This window comes from Bombus affinis, chromosome 4 (genome assembly GCF_024516045.1).
Source record: "Bombus affinis isolate iyBomAffi1 chromosome 4, iyBomAffi1.2, whole genome shotgun sequence".
NCBI lineage: Eukaryota > Metazoa > Arthropoda > Insecta > Hymenoptera > Apidae > Bombus > Bombus affinis.
In genome coordinates this window covers 11,463,785-11,487,466 of record NC_066347.1, presented here as the reverse complement: position 1 = coordinate 11,487,466, position 23,682 = coordinate 11,463,785, and the positions used below count along the sequence as shown (strand labels likewise).

At 45.0% G+C, this 23,682-nt stretch overlaps 2 protein-coding genes across 2 annotated transcripts; one reads left to right on the top strand and one right to left on the bottom strand.

The window, feature by feature from the left end:
- Positions 1-2,382: 2,382 nt before the first annotated feature.
- Positions 2,383-4,422, bottom strand: LOC126915371 (dynein axonemal heavy chain 1-like). The gene is made up of 3 exons (XM_050719974.1): positions 4,336-4,422; positions 2,964-3,250; positions 2,383-2,879 (listed from the first exon to the last, which is right to left on the bottom strand). The coding sequence occupies exons 1-3, from the start codon at positions 4,420-4,422 to the stop codon at positions 2,447-2,449; spliced, it is 807 nt and encodes a 268-aa protein (XP_050575931.1). The 3' UTR covers positions 2,383-2,446.
- Positions 4,423-7,130: 2,708 nt separating this feature from the next.
- LOC126915109 (thyrotropin-releasing hormone receptor-like) lies at positions 7,131-21,819 on the top strand. Its single transcript, XM_050719518.1, has 4 exons — positions 7,131-10,810; positions 18,465-18,663; positions 19,615-19,720; positions 19,895-21,819. The coding sequence occupies exons 1-4, from the start codon at positions 9,932-9,934 to the stop codon at positions 20,124-20,126; spliced, it is 1,416 nt and encodes a 471-aa protein (XP_050575475.1). The 5' UTR covers positions 7,131-9,931; the 3' UTR covers positions 20,127-21,819.
- The last annotated feature ends 1,863 nt before the right edge of the window (positions 21,820-23,682 follow it).

The window sequence follows — 23,682 nt, the reverse complement described above, 5'->3', positions numbered from 1 at the left end:
AGTGCATAGAGCTGCAAATGGATTCGTTATCGAACGACGAACGTCGTGGACGATTCGCGTTATCGATCTAATACGAACAAACACTTGCCTTCTTCCGATCGGTTATTTCATCGTACTGTTTGCTGGTCCCAACAAAGTCACCGAAAAATAACGTTACATCGCCGACGATTTCACTGGGATCGCATCGAAACTCTCTGCTCATCGTATTTCGTAAGAGGTCGTCGAACCATCTTCGGTCTTGGTCGTTCACCAAACGATCGCTGAACACTCGTACGTTCTCGTGGTACCAGAGTAACAGCAATTTTTCTCGACGCTGCATCATAAAATCGTTTCGACGTTATCGCATCGACCAGCGTATCGTTAACGCCGTTACCTTACGCGGATACGTTTCGTACAGTTACAGCTACCCCTGTCGTTAACGTTCGTATCGTCGGTACAAAGAAACACACGCGATATAACCGTATTTTCCGCGTTGCGATAATCCGTTAAATTTATAAACGACGCGAAAGCGATAAAAGTCGAGGCTTTACGAACCTCTATTTTTGCCGGATTCATCATGAGCATTCCTTGGAACACTTTGCCGAGATCGCGAACGTTATAGGTGTAATGAGACTTGTGAGGCGTCGGCAGCAACTGCTTGCATATAACGGTGTATAAATCCAACGTCGAGTTGACAAAAGCGTCCAACATGTGCGCAAAGTGCGGCGTCGCGGACAGCCAGGCCTTTAGAATCGTTCCAAAGATGTGTCTCTAGCGTAAAAACGTGGACCATTTTTTCGTTAATCTACGTCTGCTTATTGCTCGCGTTTTAAAATTCGTTGGTCGAACCAAGATCGTGGCTCGGTTGAAAAACTTTCGCGCGTTTATTCGTCGGAAACGACGAGATAGGCGGGTTGCCTAAAATCCAAATCGTTCGCGGCGACAAACGATCGATAGAAGGAAAAAGATTAAAACAACGAACGAACTTGTTCCGGATTTTTCAACTTTCGTCCCTCTGGACGACGATCCTTCCTCGATACGTCCAACGAACGGATCTCTGGAACGATGGACTTTGGAGATATTTTGTAATACGTATTTGCCACGTGGCGAATAAGGAGGAACGCGTAGAATTTAAAAGAATCGGCAACAGAATACGCGACACCTACGTACATCGCTGGTCGTTTCTCCTTACCTTCGTCTCGCACGAGCTACGCTTTCGGACATTTTTCACATTTTTATCGAAAACGGTTGCATACCCGACACGAATAAGTACACTCCCCGAATGGAAGGTAACGCGTGCCCGCGTCGACCTTGCCCGATCTAACCGATTTAAAACGTAGGCCGGGGGAAGAAACAGATTCGAACGGGGGCTTGACGGTTATGGCCACTCGTTACTAGCGAAATCGGTGATCAAGATAAATTATGGCAGGCAGTGGCGCGACTTACGACGACTAATTGCAGCGAGCACGAGGGAGAGGACAAACAGAGGCAGGCACCGGCGATACTTTGTCTCTTTCACGAGCTACGATTATTCCTTGTGGGCGTGGATCGACGACTCGATGGAATAAAACCGGATAAACGTCGAGGAAAATGAACGCGACTCGGCTGTGCTGGAAGTTACCCATGGTAGTCAGCCATCGGCGTTTAAGGGGTTTCACGCATCTAGCGCTTGGGGCTGGCTGTATCGAAAGATCGATTTTACGGTCGCTTTTGTTCCAACATACGGTTGGAACGGTCGAACAACGACAGGAAAATTCCCATTTCCGATAGAATCTTTGTTCGTCCGATCGAAATCGCGTTAACGCGATCGAAATCGAAACTTTCAACGCTTTGGTCCGCTTTCTTAATTACTTCCGGCTGTCTATGCGACGGTCACCGTAATCGTCGCGCCTCGCTCGTCAACCGGCTGAAAAACGTCCTTTAAGTATTACCTTAGCGTCGTCTTCCATTTCCGGGAATGCAATGAAATGAAAGTGTCGCAACAGTCTGTCGGTTATTGGATTTCTACCGCCACCGGGCGGTCCCATCGCACCCACGAAATTGACATCCTCTATCCGGCTGAACGAACCGATCTCCTTCCGGTCGTACCATCCTGAAATATTTTCATCGCTGCGGCTCGATTCGCGGTTATCAGAACAGAACGCGGTAAACGCGTCGCTCGAAACCGCTCGTGGAAACCGGTTAAATCGCGTTTCGAACGTTTACGAATTACCTCGAAAGTCCATGAATTGTCGGAGCAATTCGATAGGAGGCTGAGCACCGTACGTGTCGAGAGCGGGCATGTTCAAATCGTCGATGAAGAAGACTTGCTGTCGAAGCAACGGTGGCCCGTACACGTCTTTGCGCCTTTTCGTCAGTTTTTCGTCGATCAAATCCTTTTTATCGCAACCACGAAACCATCTTTAGTTTCCCGATTTAACGAATCTCTTCGATTTTTCTTCTTCGTACTTTGTATCCTTTATATCGTTTATCCGTATCGTTTATACGACCTATCCCATACCTGAGTTTGATTCGCGCTGGTTCTGGCAGAGAAGGTGATAAAGTCGCAGATAAACTTTTTCGGCATGTTCCTCGAGAGTTTCGCCGTTACGGTCAGTGTCTTTCCGCTTCCGGTTGGCCCGACGCACAGTGGGTTCGAGTTGTTGATCAACAGATAGCCGATCAGAGTCGCGCTTCTTACGCTGTCCATCGTCGGTATTTCCATGTCTGTTGTCACGATCGTAACGAAATAATTACGTACGGAGCGAGAGTATCTTTGTTTTACCACGTTTCGCTGTTTACCGGCAAACTTCATCTCTGGCGTGATGTTGATCGCAGCCACGTCGTCCAACCATTTGTACCACCTTGGCGCGACCGGTTCTTGGCCGTCGATCGGATCGGTGAAGCCTCCGTCGTGCAATCTACGGGCGGAGAATCGCCATTGAAACGGGGAAAGAAGCGAGGCAAAGGGAAAAGAACGGGGTCGGTTCGACCAAGATGTACACCTGTAATCGAACACCAAACCATCGTCGGGAAACGGCAAAGGATGACGATTGTCCCTTTGCACTTTTCTCGTCCACTCGTCGAATATCAGACGACCGTTATAGTCGCTGGTCGCTCCGAGACTCCAGACCGCGGCGAAAGCTGCCCAAGGTGACAGCAATCCGGCTGCAACGATACTATCGTCATCTCGAATGTCGTGACTGGTTTTCGCCCGATAAACCCGAAAAACCCGATAAATTCGACAAACCCGACAAACCTGATAAACGCGATTAGTTATCGCGAGATTAATCTACTTTCATCGTTACATGTTCGCGTCCTGGCGGTAATTATCCTCTCTCGTGATTTATCTTTCCTAGCCACGAGAGCTTCCAAGGTTACCGATTTCGTAACGCTCGTACGCTCAATCCTACGCCAGCCAACTTCCCCAACGTTCGCTATAAAGATTTATCAGGCTTATCGCGTGCTTTCTCACGGAATATCTAATAGGTGGCGTAGACATTGCACAAATGAAAATATCTCGTCCCGCTACTTTCCGCAAAATCGAACGAAATCAGACACGTAACGCGAGCAAATGACGTCGCTCGTTGCTCGATATCGATCCTTGTCGTATCCTCGATAGTCACGATAATCTAAACCGGTTGTATCGACAACCGTAATAGGAAAAGTCCTATATACGCGATAGAACAAACTTTTCGCGACGGTTAAACGTTTAAATGGATATTAACTTGCTGATATTAACCGATATTGCTGATTTCGGCAAAGATTTCGTACGTACGGAAGGTAGAAGCGTATCTCTGGTTTCCTTAGTTGAAACGATAACGCGATAAATGCATCTCTGCCTAATAAAAAAAAAAAAAAAAAGAAACAATATGCCGCGTTTCCGTTATTTAGGCGATTGCGAGCGATCGGGTTTCTCGTTACGTCGGTAACGATCGTAGCGTGTAGCGGTAGACGGTAGACGGTAGACGGTAGACGGCGATGTCCACAATTTTCCCTTTTAACGTTAAATTAAACGCTGGAAATAAGGAAAGTTAGAAAAAAGAGAAAAACGGTTGAAACTATTTCGAGGGAACAGTTCTTACGGATAAGTTGTTGGAAATTGGCACTCGGCGGAGGTTTCCCGTCTCGTCCAGCCATCGGACCGATCCGAAAGTTCATCAAGTTTATGTAGGACTGTACCATTCCGGAATCGACGGTGCTTACGATTTCTCGTAAATCGTTACGTAGAACTTTCAGCCCGGGAAACAAAAACTGCCTGGTTAATTCGCCGATTTCGTCCACGTATTCCGACATATTCTGTAATTATACAGTTACGTGCTAGCTACGACGTACGTAAGTTTCAATCGGTCGTTCGCTTATCCGTAGAGCGCTTACTTTGGGCAATCGTTTTAACCAGCAATTAACGAGGGGATCGAGACCTAAACCTTCTGGTTCTAGATACACCATGCCGCATCTGACCATCGGGGTAAAGATTAAAATCGTCGAATAATCACCGCCACACGATCAACCAGCTAGTGCTTTTTAAGCATTTTTTTACCCATATTTTACGCTTTTTTTTTTTACGCTTTCTTTTTTACGTATCAGCCTATACACGATAGGCACGCACGTTGCTTTATCGTAGCACGATTGTCGGCGTTTACGGTCGGTCTCTAAATGTAAATGTAAGTATAAACATACAATGAAAATAGATGTAAATCCAAATACGAATATAAATATGCCGTTTCGTTTGTTTCGTTCGTTCGTTGACGTTGAGCGACGCTCGATGCGAATCCTACGTACTCGTACGTTGGTATATCGGCCCAAGCCAAATTCCTTCCTCCGTATTCGTCTATAAGCATAGCTAAGGGTTTAGGGCCGGTTTGGCGCGTAATTTCGCTTATCGCGTTGTTTAACCATCGAAAAGAATCGTTGGTCAAAGTTACGGTTTACATCGTTTACGGTTATTCGGTTCTATCAGCGGATCCATCGATGAATTATTTTTTGCAAATTAACCTTGAAACCGTAGCCGGCGAAGCGACCCTCAGATCAGCTACTTCGAACATCATCGTCATCGTAGGCAGGATCTTCATTATTTCACCGGAGGTTAGACAAAGTTTCTTATTGTCGTCCAACACGGTATTCATGTTCTCGATCCACAGCGCATCGACAGGTCCGTCGAAAACGTACCAACGTTTGTTCGAATCGTCCGCGGCTATCCCAGCTCTGAGCAACGTCGAGAAAATTCCATCGGTCCTAACAAAAATGCATTTCTTTTTAGTTCTCTCGACTACAAGCGCGACTTTCCAGCGGTAACAACTTTTATGGCAACGGCGTGCTGAAAATTTGAACGTAATTTTGCGACGCAATTTTCACGGAAGAGAATTTTTCTGCCAATATTTTCGCCTGTTTGTTCAAGCGCGAACGGACAAGCTCGCGGTAGACGGCAATCTCCGTTGTTTGTTTAAAATAAAAAAAAAAATCGCGTTGCGTGATCCGCGTACTCGCCGAATATATGCCCGATACGTTCTCTGAAATCGCGTTTTCACGCAACAGAGATACCGTACGTTTCGCGACAAACGAAATTGATTCTTTCGATGAATTTCACATTTTTACGAAATCGCGATCTGTTACACGACGAGAAATAGCTTGCACATTGGCATTCGAAAAACACGAGCGACCGTAGAAAGGTTCGTCCACTTAAGCGAAAGTAAAGTTTGCAAACGTATAAGCAAACGCTCGGTATAATACAGCGTCGAAATAATCGATAATACGAAAAGGCTAATAATATTTATAGAGGATATCGCGTTTAAATTCCAGATGCCTGGCATCTTTCCCATTACCGATATTCCGCGAATCTTCGTTAAGAGCAATATTTCTTTCGCTCGCATGTACGCGCGATACAGCTCTTAAACTTTGTTCGATCCGTTATCCCGATTTCACTCGTCGTTCACTCACCATTCACGCGTGTTAAGATCGTATTCGCCGTACAGTTGACCCATCGTAATTGATTTTGGATTCAACACATGCGTGATCACAGTCGCGAATGGTTTACCGCTTGGCTGTAGCTGTCCCTTCAGTTTCGTGCACGCTTCCTTCAGAACCTCGTAGCACTGCGACAAAACGTATTCGAATAGCGTTATGCGTTAAAAGCGACGCAACTGGTCGAAGAAGGAAAATATTTCGCTCAATTAGACGCAACCGACTGCAACGAGTCGTAACGAAGCCAACCAAGATACGCTTCTCTCTCCACTCTCGCTATATCGTATCTCTTATCCATTTTATCGATAAGCATACCTATATACATATAGAGAAGCAAGTCCTTAGACGATCAGACGCAGAAAAAATATCATTTCAGCTGTTTTATACATAGCGACGAAGAAATGGAATAGAAAATAATCAAGATAATCGACGATAGTAATAATAATTACAATTTAGTTTAAAGCAAATAAATATAGCGTACGCGAAGATACGCACGTTGTATAAGGATTCTTATAGGTGGCACCGTCCAATCGAAAACAGCGTAGCATTTCGCAAGCTGCACGATCCGGTTTAATTAAATTCGCAACGAGTCAGACCTTGAGATATAAAATTGCGCAAAATGCCTGATCGAAGATGCATAGGATTTATAAGAAGGAGAAATAACCTTCTTCTTCGAACGTTAAGCTACGCTACGACAAAGTTGTAACAATCCCTGCAAGTAACGCGACCTTACACGGTCGATTTGAAAAATCGAATATCGCAATGGGAAAACTTTCGAATCGAAAGATCAGCAGTCTGGTTGCTTCGTCGCGCGTCGACTCGTTTCACTGCAAGTCAGTGCGTTATGATACGCGTGTACTACTTTGCCAGGTGTCGCCTATCGCTCAGCGAGACGTAATTTTCGTTTCGTACGAGTTGCTCGATCCGCCGTAAGACGGTATCGAGGTTGAAAGTGGCTTGAAAAGCCTGACGTTTTAGGTTTTCAAAGACATTTCGCGGGACCGTACGAAGCGTATTCACGACCGATAGAAGGCGAGGCAAGGTCGGAAAACGCGCGAATCGCGCGAATCGCGCGAACGAACGGATGTCGCGCGTCGTGGCGACGGATGCCGCTGGCACGGCGTCGCGTCGTTGCGTCGTTGCGTCGCCGCGTCGTCCAACGGCCCCCCGAGAGAGCTTGCGAAGCGCATGCGAAGGAATTCGATGGGCGGCAAACTCGTCGAAACCGTGAATCGTGTTTCCAGTTTATCCGACGTCGTTTCTCGTTGCACGACGCGCCGATACCGCCGCTCTCGTCGACCGCTCTTCTCTCCGAAATACATCGCGTCACACGAAAGAGCTAGATTACTTCGTTGAACCGTACGATTGCCATTCGTTCGACCAGGTTTTAAAACAAAAAGAGAAAGAAGAAAAAAAGAAAAGAAAAGAACAAAACCGTATTTCAGTGATTTCGAGGCAAACGAAAGACCTCAGTCTTCTTGTCGTACGTACGATACAACGATATAACAGAATTTGTACGTTCGATCGAAAATCTAAAATCAAACGTGTAATTTAATCGAGCGAATAATCGAACAGCCGAGCGTTTGCTCGTACTCGTCGATGCAATGGTAAAAGACGATACACGGTAGGTAAAAAGCAGCGCGATCAACGAAATGACAGGATCCAGAATCAGACGCTATCCTAGCCTTGGTGAATCGAACGACGCGTTAGATCCTCCATGTGTACGGAAATGAAGCGAAACCGTTTGTTCTTTCTTTTTTCGAATCTCTATCGACACGCTTGCTGGAACGTTGTCGAAATTCGTACGAACCAGGATGATTACGACGCGTTCGACGTTTGATAAAACGCTGCAGAAAACACTCGGAGAATAGGGGGATAAAATCTGCGATTTCGAGACTACTTTCGCGAAGAAAAGAAAAAAAAAGAAAAAAAAAGAAAAAAAAAAGAAAAAGGAAAAGAAGAAAAGTAGACGGGATATGTATATTCCGATGAATATAATTTGATTCGCAACCGTGTGCGAATATCCCGAACGACGGATAATATCGCGGAAGTAAAGTGGAATTTACACGAAGCTGTGATCGGTTAGCTTCGTCTCTCTCAACGAGAAGAACTGGAAAGCCGGTGGCTCGGGAAAGAAGAGAAAAAGTCGACCCACGAGACCGGAATAACGCGGAAACGACTTGGCTGGGAAAAAAGGAATTGCAAGTCTGCCGGCGATAAACGTTGGAAAACGGACGGAACAAGTCCGTTCGGAGTAAAATAGAAAAGAACGTAAAGACTCGGCCAGTGTTCGTACAAAGTAGCGAATTTTCGCGTTCGACGACGCATCGCATCGAACGGAGAAAGCCGTCGCACTGTCGACTCTCGTGAGATTTCATACGAAGGATACGAAGATAGTTTTCGGACAGGCTATCCGATCGATACTCGTCTCCTCCGGTTGCATTCCACTTTCGGGTATTCGCGCATTCAGCCGCGCGATCGCTTTTACCTTACCATTCCAGGGAAACTGACTGGATCGTGGAACGACGATCCGTACTCGCTGTCGCTCTGTAACGCACGGAAACGAAAACGACGCACTATTTTATGGTAATTAGATATAGGTCGAGGATAAGATTTCGTAGGCCGCTCGAAAAAGTACGCAGCGTGGTATACGGAGGGCGTATGATATCTCGGAACGAACTATTTTCGTGACTACTTGGTCGCTCGTCGGGAGACTTTGAAAGGTGAACACGCTGAAACGCCGCAGGCCTCGAAGAACCTTTCGGACCAGATCACCCCGATCTTTCTTCCACGATCTACATCCAAATTACCAGAGATTAGCTCGCGGCAACTTTTAAACATTCCACGATATCGAGACGAAGAGAAGATCCCTTATTTCCCATCGGCGAATTGCGAATTTGCGAACGCGATGGATATCGAAGGCCGTTGGTCGACCAATTACTCGCTGAAACGTTGTCCGTGTTGATCGAAAGTATGGAGAGACGAGTGGCGGTATCCGGCGATACGATCGCAGATACGCCAGTTTGGTGGAATAATCGAAAGATTTCAGAGATCTAAGAATACCAAAGTAAATCGACCCGTGCCACACGTACGCCACCAGTTAGAAACATTCCGTGTTTATTGACATTGTGTGGGATTTAAATCTACAAACGAAACGAGAGGAATATTTTTTTTCAACAGCTAGTTGGAAACACTTGTCACTCGTTCGCGAGTTGGAAACCTTCCGAACTGAATTTACCTCCGCACGAGTGGACAGATATTTATAATATTTCCTACTATCACGAACGAACAAACGAACGCCCGTCGAGAGAGAATGGACGAAGAATTCGAGGAATTTCAGGAAATATCGAACGTTACGAAAAATCATCGATCGATATCCGAGAAGAACTCGAATCGACAACTTTAAGAAACACCTTGTATTCCTTATATTCGAAAATCGATCCGTCGTCGTTCGAATCGTACGATCAAAGTACACCTGCCAACATCCGGAACCCATCCTTCCGTTATCACGCGAATCGTCTCCGTGGAAAACTAGAAAATTTTTCTCGTTAGATTTACCTCGTATCGTCGTACGAGATCGTGACACGGTACTAGCACGGAAACGCGCAACAATGGCAACTAAAAAAATAACCAAAGTAATCTCACGCGTACATAGCGCTCCGGATAGTATTCCAAAGTTACGTTGAATCTCTCGACAGGCTGGACAATTCATCGGTTAGTGATAATAATCGGGATAATTGGATCGGTTAGACGCGATCGTTGTTGAAATTTTTATCGATCCGACGAAATTCCGAAATTTTTAAACGATCAACCGACAACGGAGAGAAGGAATCGCGCGATCTTGCGATCGACGGCAGAGGGACGAGTCAACGCTTTTTGCGAGAACTCGAGCGAAGATCGCGAGTGAAAATAGAAAATGGAAATCGATGCTTTCGTAGAGAATCTTTCGAGGCAAATCGGCGCGTTTTATGGAATATAAGAGAGAAAAGAGACATAGCAAAGAGAAGGAAAGATGTTGCCGGTCGCGTCCACGTACAATCTACGTACGAGATGCGGCGTTCAGGACTCCTCGAGCGTAGACGTATCCGCACGTTCCCGACGGTCCGCCACCCCAACCACGTGGGCCAATTTGACGCATTACGGTTACAGAAACAAAAGCTTCGATCCAAGCCTGGATCTCGAGGAGAAACCGATAGAAGCTTGTCACGCTCTCTACTTTCTACTGGATTTCTTTCATCAGTACTACATTCCCTCCATCATTTTGCTAGGCTTGGTGGGCAATCTGTTGTCCTGCGTCGTCTTTCTAAACACGCATCTGAGAATACGAAGCTCCAGCTATTACCTGGCCGCCCTGGCCACCGCCGACTTTGGCTTCTTGGTCACTTTGCTTTTAGTTTGGTTGAACAACACGCTAGGATGGAAGGTGTTCAACAAAGAGGGTTGGTGCGAAACGTTGGTCTACGTGAGCGCCGTCTGCAGCTCTTTGAGCGTCTGGTTGATCGTTGCGTTCACGGTGGAGAGATTCATAGCTGTTCAGTACCCTCTACACAGACCTCATATATGCACTATAGCCAGGGCAAAGACCATCGTGCTGGTGTTGGTGATTTTGGCATTGGCCAGTCATTCCTACTCCTTTGTCACGGCCGGAGTGATCAACAGGGACGGCGAAGATTATTGCGATCTCAAGGTCGAATACTTGGAGACGATGAAGATAATCAGCATAATCGACAGCATCGCCAGTCTAATCGCGCCGCTCGTACTTATCATCGTCATGAACACTATGATCATGAGGAACTTGTTGAGGTTCAGCAGACGATTCAAGCAGTCTTCGACCGCGTCCACGGACTGCCCGAGCAGAGAACAGTCCGACATCAATCTGAATCAGATTCCGGTGAGTGAAAATCCGATCGTTCGATCGTCCGACCAGATTAGGCTGCCGGTATTCGATTCAACGTTACATACCGCGATTACGCGATAAGAAAATCTTCGATCGCTAACTATATCCATGGTAAATTAGCTTTCCATTGTACGTGCTACGTACACGCGTACAGTCGCGCAAAGCAAACGCGTTCGACTCTACCAACCGTCAACGTCGTTCGATCCGGGCAAACATGAACGTTAATACGAAATCGATGCCAAATATTAATAATATATAAATATTAATATAATGATCGATCGATGATTATCGGTCACAACGTAACGTAATTATTTGTAATTTATTCCGACAATTATCAACAATTTATTTCACGCTTCTGTCTTTTTTCGCAAAAAGTAATTCAAACGCTTTCAAAGTCGAGCATTTGAGCGTTCGTTTGAGTATCCAAGTTTGGGTTTCACCCTGTTTCAAGCTTTTGTCGATCGCGTTATATCCATCTCGTTACGATCCTAAGAACGTAAGATCGTAAGAACGTGCATCGTTTCACTTTCATCCTACGAACTTGCCTTTCGCTTCGACCCTTCCATTTCAATTCGATCCAATATTTTATTTAGTTTGATATTATTCGTAATAGGAAAGTCAAAGAGAACCGATTCTATCGCGAGAAACGACTTTTCGATTGACTTTCGAGTGGCGGCGTTGGCACGTTGCATCGTTACCATTCTCGACGCGGTTCTTTTTACAAAAGCTGTTCGGTCGAACAAAGAATCGCGCGAGTTTTTCGCTCGTGAAAGTGCCACCACAGCTTGGTTAACTTTCCTTTTCGAGAGAAACGTTTGACAGGCGCGCGCGTATTTCCAACGACTAGCGGCGAATCGAACGGGAAAAAAGGCGACGCCCTCTCATCGTCTCGTTCAAAGATTCGACGGTTAATGGACGTCGCTATTTTCAATGCACGTCGTCTTCGCGCTTGGCTTCAGTCTCGTAACTGGACTATATTTTTGTTTTTCTTGCGTGCAAGACAAACATCGGCGGTGAAATGCACGCTTAGAAACGTTTCCCTCGGGCTCCACTTGTTTTTCGAAAGAAACTCAAACGTTCGAGTTATTTTTTCTAATCCGGCACGATGATCTTCGAATAATGTGGTTCGCTAACCTAAACGTTTCCCGTGGATCAAGTGTTTCGACCAAAGACATTTATTTAGACGCATAAAACGCCGATCGGACCAGAGGATCGTGCGTATACAGAGCCAGTAATATATCACGCGGTAGCCACGATAGGTGCCAACTTGGACCGGCTGTCTCGATTTTGCTCGATCCTTTCCAAGCTTTTACTTCTCCTATCTTTCGCTTACGCGCATCTATACCATATACCATGGGCCGAAACTAGAAAGGAGAACGAGATTAACTCGTATCCTCGTCGCAGGATAACTCGTGTACTCGTATATTCCGATGTGTCTAATCGTAGACGTTAACGCGACTTTTTATTATCGTTAACGAGCGGTTGGTCGAAACCGTATCGTCCTCCTATTTCGTAGGATGTTTCACGGGCAAAGCACATTTTAGAATATCCAGCGATTTTCGTTCGAAAATACGTATTCGACGCGTTCTTCGTTCGAACGATTTATGCATGCCAATTTATGTGTCCACGGAAAACATAAATCGAATTGCGTTAAATTATATCGATTCGATCCGACAACACGGCCAACAACGACCAAAAAGCAGAGAAACTCGTTATAACTTTGGAACGAGCAAACCAACGCAAACGTCGAGTTTCGCAATAGCGTATAGCCAGAAAAATTCGATCAGTTCGAGTCTATGAACTTTGAACGAATCGTCGCGTCGCTACGCGCAAAACGTTGTTCCGAATTGCCGCGTCTCTAAAGGACGCTACTTCGACGTTGTGTAAACTTCGAGATAGTCTGCCGTGTTTCGGTAATTTAGATTTTACACGGGCGAACGAACGTATCACGAATTCCAAAAATAGTCGATCCGTTCGACCGATCCGATCCGACGGTGACTCGTAAAAACGTTCGCGACACGACAGCCTTTCCAACGTTCGTTCGATTCGAATCTTTCGATTTATAGCTAAATCGGATCGATCGCCTAGAACGAATAACCCCGTAAGAGTTTAAAAGCGTTGGCAAGCGTTACGTTAACGTACGTTTGCGACGCTACGTATCTCGAATTCGATCCATCTTTGTCCCCCTTTCCCCCCCATTTTCATCCGTTCGCAGGCACATCCAGCCAATACGCGGGTTAACGACGTAACGGGCAGATTCGTCGCCTGCTGGTTTCGCAAAGTTTTACGCGATACGATTATTTAACGCTATGTGATTTACGATTCGATACGCGAGATATTGCGTGTAGCGTTAAACACTGTAGTCTTAAAATACAACTACAAACGTACTCGTTGTAAAATTTGTGTCTCGAGCCGTTATAAATGTATCGCGGAGCTTACTACGAATAGTAAGAAAGAATCTCGCGTGGACGTATTCCGGCAACAGAGTGTGATAAAGCTGAGAGGGTAGCGCGAACTCCAACGATACTTTGTTATTGCGATGGAACGGAAAGCAGGACACGGAAAAGAGGAAGAACAAAGGAGAGAAAACAGACGCGGTCCCTTCTGCACCTAGTAACGCGCATAGCAGCAAAGGTGATTGACAAAGCAGCGCGTAGCTCGCAATTAGATGCAGGGACGACAACGGAGGGCAAGTAAAAAGACGTATTTGCGACGAAAGAGTGCGGTAACTGGACATTTTACCACGATTCCGCGTTGATTCGCATCTCTTTACCGACGAGTCCCGAAAGACTGTCTTTGGCGTAAGTAAAGATCCGGTGTAAATCGAATCTTTCTATCTTTCACGCGTATATAAGACGAAACGTCGATTTAAACGATTTATCCAGCGTACGGTAGTCGCATAGTCCACCTGAGCTCCGCTATAGGTATTCCGTTTGCTCGTCCTTGTCGTCGATACGCAATTATCTCGTTGAAATTTCCAACGTTTCATTTTGCCCAGGCATCGACTATTCAGCGTTTCGTATTTTCTCGGAAATTTATATAAAAAATAATTCTCTTCGATATGGTTAACCAAATATGGCGCAACTTGGTATCGTTCAAGCCAGAAACGCTACAGACTGGTGTGCGTGTATCGAAGAAAAGGATCGAGGATTTAGGAGAGCGGATGAATGGAAAATCAAACTTTCGAAAAAAGAACTTTTCAAAAGGTAATAGAATGGAAAAACGAGAGGCGTAGCGTTGTTCGAAGAGTGGCGGGGTTTCCAACTAACAAAGTCGTAATGAAAGAAACGGACGGATCGAAATTTAATCGATCGATCGAATCTTCGCTTTTGCTTATTATACACCGTTACGAGCGATATCTCAAAGCACACGCGCTTACACAGCTGGAGTTAAATTACGAGTTAAATCGATCGTAATAACTGTTTCTAGGTGGTTTAAATATATGTACGATATCGGCGCAGTAAGTAAATTAAGGAGTCACGAAAGACGTTGTTCTCGCGTGCGAAATTTTATTCCCGTTTGCGACGCGGAATCGTCGGTGCCGGACGAAACGCAACGACGATCGATCACCGATCACCCAACGGAATGGAACGATCGCCTCTCGAGTTCTCGTTGATTTTTTCCCCTCTCTGCTCTCGCCTTTCGATGGTCGGTAACCGCGAATCAGCTATTTTCGATCATCGTATAAATATCTTCGGCTTACGTAACCGTCGCCATTCATCTTCGCAGAGTTTTCGATCGCTCGGCTATGATACGTCGTTTTGCTCCGTAACCGGATCGAAACGCGCTTCCGTGCAACGAACCAAGCTTCGTGCGAATTTTAACGACAGCGAATCGCCGCCTATCGCTCTCTATGGATATTCTCTGTTTCGATGTTCGAGCGTAAACGGCGATCGTTCGGCACGACGGTACACTTTCGTTCGTCAATTTGTCTTTTGTGATAGTTCGTTTGTCTTTGACAGTGGAACGAATCGATGGTAGGTGGATGCAAGGGGGCGGGAACGGTCTCGGACGAATCGTTAAACGATTTTATTCTTCGCTGCAACGCGCACCGATATTTGTTCAAACGCGATAGCCTCTTTCCATCCTACCTCTGCCAATGTCGCGATAAATCTGTCATCGGCAGAAAATTATCGAGTGCTTCCCGATAAATAAACGGGGCGTAGCCACGTGACTCGTATTATTACACAGAAACGAAAAAGTCGTCGACGACGAAACGAAATTGCTCTTTCAAAAATTGGTAATTCGATTGAATCGAATTTGGTTCGTTTTCTGAAACGCGGGCTTCCCTCGACGAAACGTTACCTCGAATATCGAACCTTTCTTTCGACCGGAGATATCGTGGCACAGTTACGGTATGCGCTTTCTTTCTTCGATATTCAAAGTATCACAGCCACGAGATAAGAAATATTCGTGACGAATGAAACGCGTTAAATTTGAAACTCACGGAATCGGTAATTTCGCGTCGATCGTCGTTCGCGACTATTGACTTTATCGTTACGTTAAAAACAGGATAATATCGAGATCGAGACGACGACCGCTCGTACGTTGCACGAGTACTTGCAATTGCAACACCGTCTTATCGACCACGAAGCAAAGCCAACTCGACGATCCGAACGGCGATGCGACGCGTGCCAAATTTGTCGGCGATTAAATCGTATTTAACCGTATTTAGGTTACATCGGACTCTCGCGTTTAACAGTTGCACGATTGCAAATGAAATTACAGCGTGGCGGTACGTCGGAAACGTGGACTGTTTAACGAGTTTGTCGATCGACCGACCGACCAAAATCTATCCAACGATAGAAACTTGGTAGAACGAAAGCAACGGCTGTCAGAAAACGTTCGAACAAGCTGGCAAACAACCATCTCAGTCGACGCTTTGTTAAATGGGAATATAATGTTGCGGATGCAATGTTATCGCGACGAGACGACAAACGAAATCAATTGGACGACAGGAGCGTGACGTGGCGCGATGTCGCGTCAGGTCGCGACGACCGTGCGCATCTTCGTCATGGATATTGTATTCCGTGCAATTTCGTTCGCCGCGAAGCCAATTTAAACCATCGAGGCGAAACTCGTGGAAAATGAAAAGAAGAGGAGCGCTTTTCTAGAGCGTGGTTCGTTGCCAAGCGCAAGAAACAACAGCTTGTATTCGCGTGTGTCGTATCGGTGGTATTACGAAAACTCGAATCGATCGAATACAGTGTTCTACTCGATCTGTTTTTCTCTTCGAGCTTCCGTTTCTCGACCGAAAATCGTCCGTTTAAAGGTTTACGAACCAAATGTATCCGCCTCTTTCGCAATGACAATTTCGTTGTACGATCGTAACGATTCCCTTTCCTTTGACGGTTATCGACCAGATGATAAATTTTTATTCGCTTCCAACGAAATACGCTCGGCATCGGGAGAAGGCGGTATAGCACCGAAATCTACGGTATTCGTTAGCGGCCCCACTATGGGAATTATAGTTTACGGCCCCTTGCTATATTCCGTTCGACGTAGTGTCACGCCTGCACCTCCTTATTCTCTTATCGTAAATTATTCAAATATTCCGCGTTTCCAGGGTCACCCGATATATATCGGCTCGCTTTATCAACGCCACGCGCCGCTCTAGTCCAAGTGGGACGATCATCGAATCGCGTATACTCGATACCCACACACTCTCGCAATCGATATTACCATGAAATCTGCATAAAGCTGGCTGATTTCACACTTTGCGTGCGCTTTTCCCTCGACTCTACCGACGATATCGCTTTTTTTTAACGAGGCGCCTCTTTCGATAGACCGTGACCCGATAAGAAAAAAGAAAAAAAGGAAAAGGAGGAGAAGGTGTTTTTGATCGCGTCGGACGAATTTTGCGAGACTCGTACGTTTCGCGGCACTAAATTATTCCTTCTATCGTTCGATCTTACGAATCCGTTGCCGATTAACCGATCGAAGAAACCAACTCTTTTCGAATTCTTTCTGCCCAAAAGAATCGATTATTACTATACCGCGATAATGGCCGACTAAATGGCCGAGCGAGAAATCGCAAGAAAACCGTTCGAAAACGAATTTGCGAATAAGAAAATTTTGAGTTTCAGGTTTCTTCTACGTTACGATAACGTTATAAGGCGTAAAGGGGAAGAAAAGCCGTTATAAGAACGTTTCATTCCTCGCGTTTACATCTTTATTTTCTACCCCGATTGAAATTCTTCGTTCGAATCAAGCCCCCGTTTCATACTTTTTCAAATATTCGTTTCAGACGGTCGAAGATAGGGTACCGTTCGATCGTACGATTTTCGGCCATTTTCCGAACGATTCGCAAAGATCAAAGTTCCTCCGATCGATGTCAGATTTACACGCTAGATATAGCGGCGAGTCGTGTCGTAACTCGACGACGATCGTCGTTTGCCGATTCCACAGCTACGATTTACGTCGAATAATCGACGATGAAAAATTAGCGAGCAACGAGCGCTTTGCTTGCTGTCGAAAATAAGAAACAGACAGCTCTACCAACAGAAACAACCTCGTTAAATAACCGTTTGTTCCGCTTATCTAAAACGTTGTACAAAGATACGAGACCGTCGCTTCTATGTTCGATCGAAATGCCACGATAGAAAGCGAATAAAGATGGATGCGTTTGCAACTCTTTTCAGTTCTACGATGGCAGGAAAATTAAGCAGGAAAACGCTCCTTCTTGCTATTCATCGCGATCCGGTGTAAATAACTTGGACGAGCCGCGTTAACCTACATTCTCCTTCTATCGGACGGCTGGTTCGCGCGATATCCGTATGCCCGTTGATGTTGCAAATTGTTACTCGCGCTCGGAAACGATGCGTTTGTCGTTTCAACCGATACGAAGTACTTTTATCCACTTTTATCCGTAGCGTATCGCCGGCCAATGACCGAATCTATTATATATGTACGTGACAATTGCAAAAATAATTCTACAAAAATAAATCAATCGCAAAAAAATACTCGTTCTTCTTTATTCGTGCAAATTTTCGCTCGAAACGGACTCGAAATAGAAGAGGAATTTAACGCCGAATCACGCGTACACCCTATTCGCTCGAGATTAACCGAAACTCGACGGAAACCGCGGTGGCAAAACGATGTTGCCTCGGATATAGCTGCGAGATAAATAAATTCGCGTTTCGATCAAGAGTTTGCCAACGACTTTACGTCGACTGTACCTCTGACGCAAATACCTCATTAGTCGTAATATCTGTCGTTTGATCCAAAGCAAGGATAAGTTTTTCTCGTATCGTACGGTATCGTTCACCGGACAAAACAGCATTTAAGGTGATTATGATAGATGAGACACGCGTATAGCTTATTAGAGGATCGTGGTTAAGTAACGCGTTCGTGACCAGCATGGCAAAGGATACGGTAGCCCGTCTAACCATCCCGATATAATAAGTAGGATAACGTTTCAAGAAACTGATATCGTGGCTGAAAAATTATTGGCTTCCCGTGGACCTTTATTGCCAGCGGGTTATCTCTCGTCGTAGCGGTGTCGCGTCGCTTAATCGAATCGGCTTTCTCCGCCGTGTTGTCGCTTCTAATTCGCTACGTTTCGCTACGTTTCGCTACGTTTCGCTACGTTTCGCTACGTAGCGAAATTGCTGGTAAATCGTTGGTAAAGTTGTTCGTCGGTTTTCAGAGTGCCGGCAGCAGCAACAACAGCGCTGGCGGCATTAATCTGGGACCAGTGGTCGGAGGCCGACGGCCACCTTCGCAGCAATCGTTTCACTCGTCCAAGAACAACCATTCTCATCACTCTCGGCATCAAACCACGTCCGCGCCGCCATCAACCCCACGAAACGCTTGTCAGTTACCCGAAATAGCAACTCGCTGTATACGTAAGTACACATACGTGTATCCTTTGTGTCTACCTATGTACAGATACGTAGAAAGCGAAGCGTCTAAAACAGGCCAAACCACACGCTCGAATAACTCGCCTATTCTCTGCGAACTCTAGAAACGAAACTCGTCTCACGGTGTACGAAATTTGACGTCGATGTCGACCATGTTCCGATCTGGTTCGATTTCCTATCGAACATCGTTAGTCCTGACTCTCCTTAAGATCACCTTCAAACGCAACTGGTGGTTCGTTCGAGCCCGTTAGTAATTCGGTTTTATAGAAATCCGAGGAAAGAATTTTTAAGACGGATCCAAGATAGAACCGAGCGGGAGCAGGCTGTCCGCTTCTTTCTCCTTGTCTGTTCGTTTCTTTCGACGAGATTCACCGAGATGGATACTCGTACAAGAGGCATTCGCCGGACGACGCGAAGTTCGTTAAACCGTAATTACGACAAAAATTCGTTCGACGTTTCCGTCGCTTTGGCGTTGCTATCGCGGGAAACGAACAGACCAGACCAGCGTAAAGCGAAACGGAACGAAACCGTAACGTTTCGTTAGAGCGACGAAACATTGGATCGTTAAATTGGTCGGCCAAATTATCGACTCGACTACTGCCGGACTACTTCCAAGCCTCTATTCTTCTCGCGATTCGTTTACTTCGAGGAAATTGTCCGAAATCTTTTTTAACGTCCGCGTTTTTTAACGTTTCGATTCGTAGTCACAATCGTACATGGATTCCGTCAAGGCGAGAAAAGATTACTCGTTCGAAAGTTACGTTCGACGTTTCGAACGTGCGAAAAGGTCGTACGAATTTCCAAAAAAAAAGAATCTTAATCGCCACGTAGAGGAAAGTTGCCCGATTCGCTCAAACAGAAGGCAAAAGTCGAGTTATTCGAACGTCGCCGCGGAAATTCCTTGTACTTGCGATACTTTTTCTTTCTCTGTTGCAGATATTAGATCGTCCTCGAGGAATCTCGTGTCAACGAGGAATCAACAGAGCATCACGAAAATGCTGCTTCTCATCAGCACCGTTTTCATTCTTCTCAATCTGCCGAGGTAAACGGTCGTTCTAACGACGTCTACGGATAATAAATACAAATTCATCGCGTTCGTTCGCGCGTAAATCATTTTCCTTTTGCTCGCGTCGCACATTCGCGCATTCCTATACATACGATTCTTCCGACTAGCTGGCAACTTTGATTTACCAGCGAGCAAACTCTCGTTTTCCAGTTACGTGATCCGATTGTGCGTGTTCTTCTTCACGCTGGCCCGCAAGAACACGCCCGACCTGCTCTGGTGTTTGCAGCAGTTCTTCATGCTTCTCTATTACACCAACTTCAGCATCAATTTCTTATTGTACGCAATGTGCGGCATCACGTTTAGGCGTTGTCTGCAACAGTTGCTGCGCAAGATACTGAAAACTATGACCAGGTACCATTGCAACCTACGAAGATACATATAGGAGCGACGGAAACGTTTTCGAGCAAATTCAACTATACAACCCAATCGCGTCGCGCGACGCGCACGACCATTGTGTTTCTCACCCTCGTTGTTTTGTCGTTGTCGTCGTCGTCGTCGTCGTCGTCGTCGTCGTCGTCGTCGTCGTCGCATCGTAACGTCGATGCCGTTCGATTCGACTATTCACCATCGATTTACTAACGCGTGTAACGCGATCAAATATCCATGTCGAGCCGCTTTGTTCCGCTGTCGGAGGTACCAAGCGTGAAAAGTCTGACGTTCGTGGCTACGTTGTTCGATCGTGTAAGCGAGAAACGAAAATAGAAGATATTTATCGCGTTAGCGATTTACCAGTTTACAACGATTACGAGTTAATCGACTATGGAGTGACGCGCGTTTTCATCTTTGCAAGATCTTTCGAAATTTCGAGTAAACGCGATTATCGGTGGTTTAAATAAGTTAAAAACGAGTACGTATCTCGCATACGTATCCTATTCTATCCCATTGGAATCAAGATAAAAGGATATTATATTAAAAGCAAAAGGATAAACTTTCGACGACCTCGACACCTCGGTTTAATACACACGTATCTAGCGTAGCATCCATCTTGGAACGTTGCATGGAAAAATTCGCAGACTCGGTGTAAAATTCGTTATTTCTATGTGGCGTCTACTTGTATCGTGAAAACTACCTATTGATTATAGAAATTAGACAAATTATACGGAACTACGCGTGTATCGTTACGCTTCGTCAGTGCTCCGACTTTCGATCAAATTTCCCACTTGGAACGTTCGAACGAATTACCTACGTAAGTAAACGATAAATGTCTCAACGTCTTGTAAGCGTGTCTTTGTTTAAATTGTAAATCATTCGTCTCGCACCGCTCAACAACCTCGTAAAATACCAACGAAACTTGAAAACTGTCGAGCGTTTAAAATTCAATGGCTACCTAATTACCTAATTACCTAATTATCTAATTATCTAATTACCTAATTATCTAATTACCTAATTACCTAATTACCTAATTACCTAATTGTCGATAGAGTAAAACTCGGCGTAATCGATACGCGAACGCGCCGAGTTGGGTTATTAAAGAAAAAGATTGTTGTAATATAATCGATCGTTCGGTAGGTAATTGAAAAGAAAGAGCCCCGTAAAACGTTACTATTACGAACAACGTCGATGTCTATCTCGAGGGAATTCTTGCACCCGCTGTATCGTGTAGAGTCGTTGAGAAAACTGGCAAATTCGCGTTTCCGCTTTACATCGTATTGTATCATCGGATTCCTTCGATACTTGTAAGCGTAAAGACAGTTGACGCAAGTGCGATCGAATCGACGTAAATCGAATTTTTCAACTTTTATTCCATATCGATAGATATCTCGTGCGTACAGGATGTGTCAAAGATACGAGACAAATTCGCTTAGACGAAATTCCCTACGATAAAGAAAACCATTTTTTAGCGAATTACGCGAATTATATACGTATAAATAGCGAATCGTTTTATTTTTTATATCGAGTTGTAGAAATCGTTTTCGCGTTGTTCGAAGGTTGGATTTCGAAGGAACAGCATATTTACCGATTTATTATCGATAAAAGAAATCGCTACTGTAAATATCTCCACTAACCACTAACCGTATAACTTAGATGTAAGGTAAATATTTTTAAATATACCCAAGACACTGAAAAAATTGAAACCGATCTACTTTAATTACCTCGTCCCATGAGATCGGCGTACCTAACAAACGCAATTGCGTATAATTTTCTTGTTCTTTACGGAAAGTGGCCAAGTTGCCAGATAGTTGCCTCCTAGCCGATCTCGTTTTCCACCACTCTCCCCTGACATACGTACAACGTACGTACGTACGTACGTACAGTAGATGTACTATACCATGTTCGTGTATCCACCTCTTCTTCCAACAGCGAGTTTCAACGGCGTTCGTTTTGATACGTTAAAGACGGTGGCGGTAGGTGGTAATCTAATCTAATAGCGTAAAACGGTGGTACCCGAGTAACAACGATTTTAGTCGTTGGATTGGAAACGAGAAGAAGTCGACGAGGACATGGAAATCGGTCAACGCAGGTAACTTAATATTCGGCAACTTTGGTCGCAAAATTCCATAGAATCGGCAGATTTCTCGAGATCATCGAGAAATGTTTCCCGAGTTCGATTCTTCTATTTTCAGATAAATCGAATAATTAATCGAAATTAATCGGTATTTACAATTATAATAGCAATTGTTTTCAATCGATATTTACGCGATGTAATGGGAAATATCGTTCCATATAAAATAATATTTCAACAGAGCATAAAACGACGTTTAATAAACCTGAAATATACGCATCCCCGGACTTCGATCATCTTCGATAATTCTACTAAAAAGATTCTTATCAAATTTTTCCCTCTATCTTTCCTTTCGCACCATATTTATCCAAATTTCTCTTTCCCTTTGCTACTTTTCCTTTACTAAGAACGCCTTACGCCTTACGCCTTACGCTTCGCAAGTAAGTCGGAAAGATCGACGCGTCTAAAGATTCTTACGGCGAAGGAATAACGAAACGGGACAGATCAGCGGCTACCGATTTTCCCGCCCACGTTGGCAAACTGGTGGCGAAAGTTCGTCGAGTGGATCGCGCGAGAAAATCCCAACTAATCTCTCGACTTTGAGAGAAATCCGCGCCGGGATCAAAGTTGTATTATACGTAGCCTGTTCGAGAGGGCGAGTCACGCCTAACCGACAGCACGATGTAATATCGCTAGATACGACTTACCGAAAACCGAAACGTGTCCCGATATACCTGTCACGATATGAAAAAATAGCTAGATACTGTAAACTGTACGCTAATCTAACTAACTGTTTTGTTCGTTTCGGCGATATTTCAACCTATCTTTGTTACGTAATATCTCCGACGAACCGAAAGAAATACCCGTTCCTGACACGGTCACCTTACTCCGATCTTCTCATTGATTTTTCAAGAGGAAAAAGCCAACCTTTTACGATCGCCGATATACCTCGTTACGTCCGGTGACTCTTTACGTAACTCAGGATCCATCCCTCGATCGAGGCGGCCATCTATTTAACTTATATCTATAGACGGCGAGCGTGACTGTCTATGTGTACGAGTTGTTCGAATAAACCGTACATCGTAACCTGTCACTGTAGCGTCGTAATCAGTTTAACCAGCTCTATTATCCTAAAAGGAATAGAGGATCGATCGTTTCGTGGATTATCGTCGATTATCTAATCGTAACGGGAATTTACTTGCTCGCGATCGCGTCTCTCCGCGAACGGTCCAACGACCTTATACATACGATAATTTGAATTTAATATTTACTCGCCCGGATATTTACTCGTCGTGCCGGATATTAGACAAACCATGATGCAAACGTAAAGTGATCAGCTGCGGTGATCGGCTTAATCGCCGCCCGTTATAATCCTTTCGATAAATACATTTTCATCGTTTCAATGAACAACGGTCACGTTCACCGCGAACAATGCCGACTAATCGACAACACCGGTTCCATCGATCGTGCGAATTAACTTTCCAAACAACCAAAG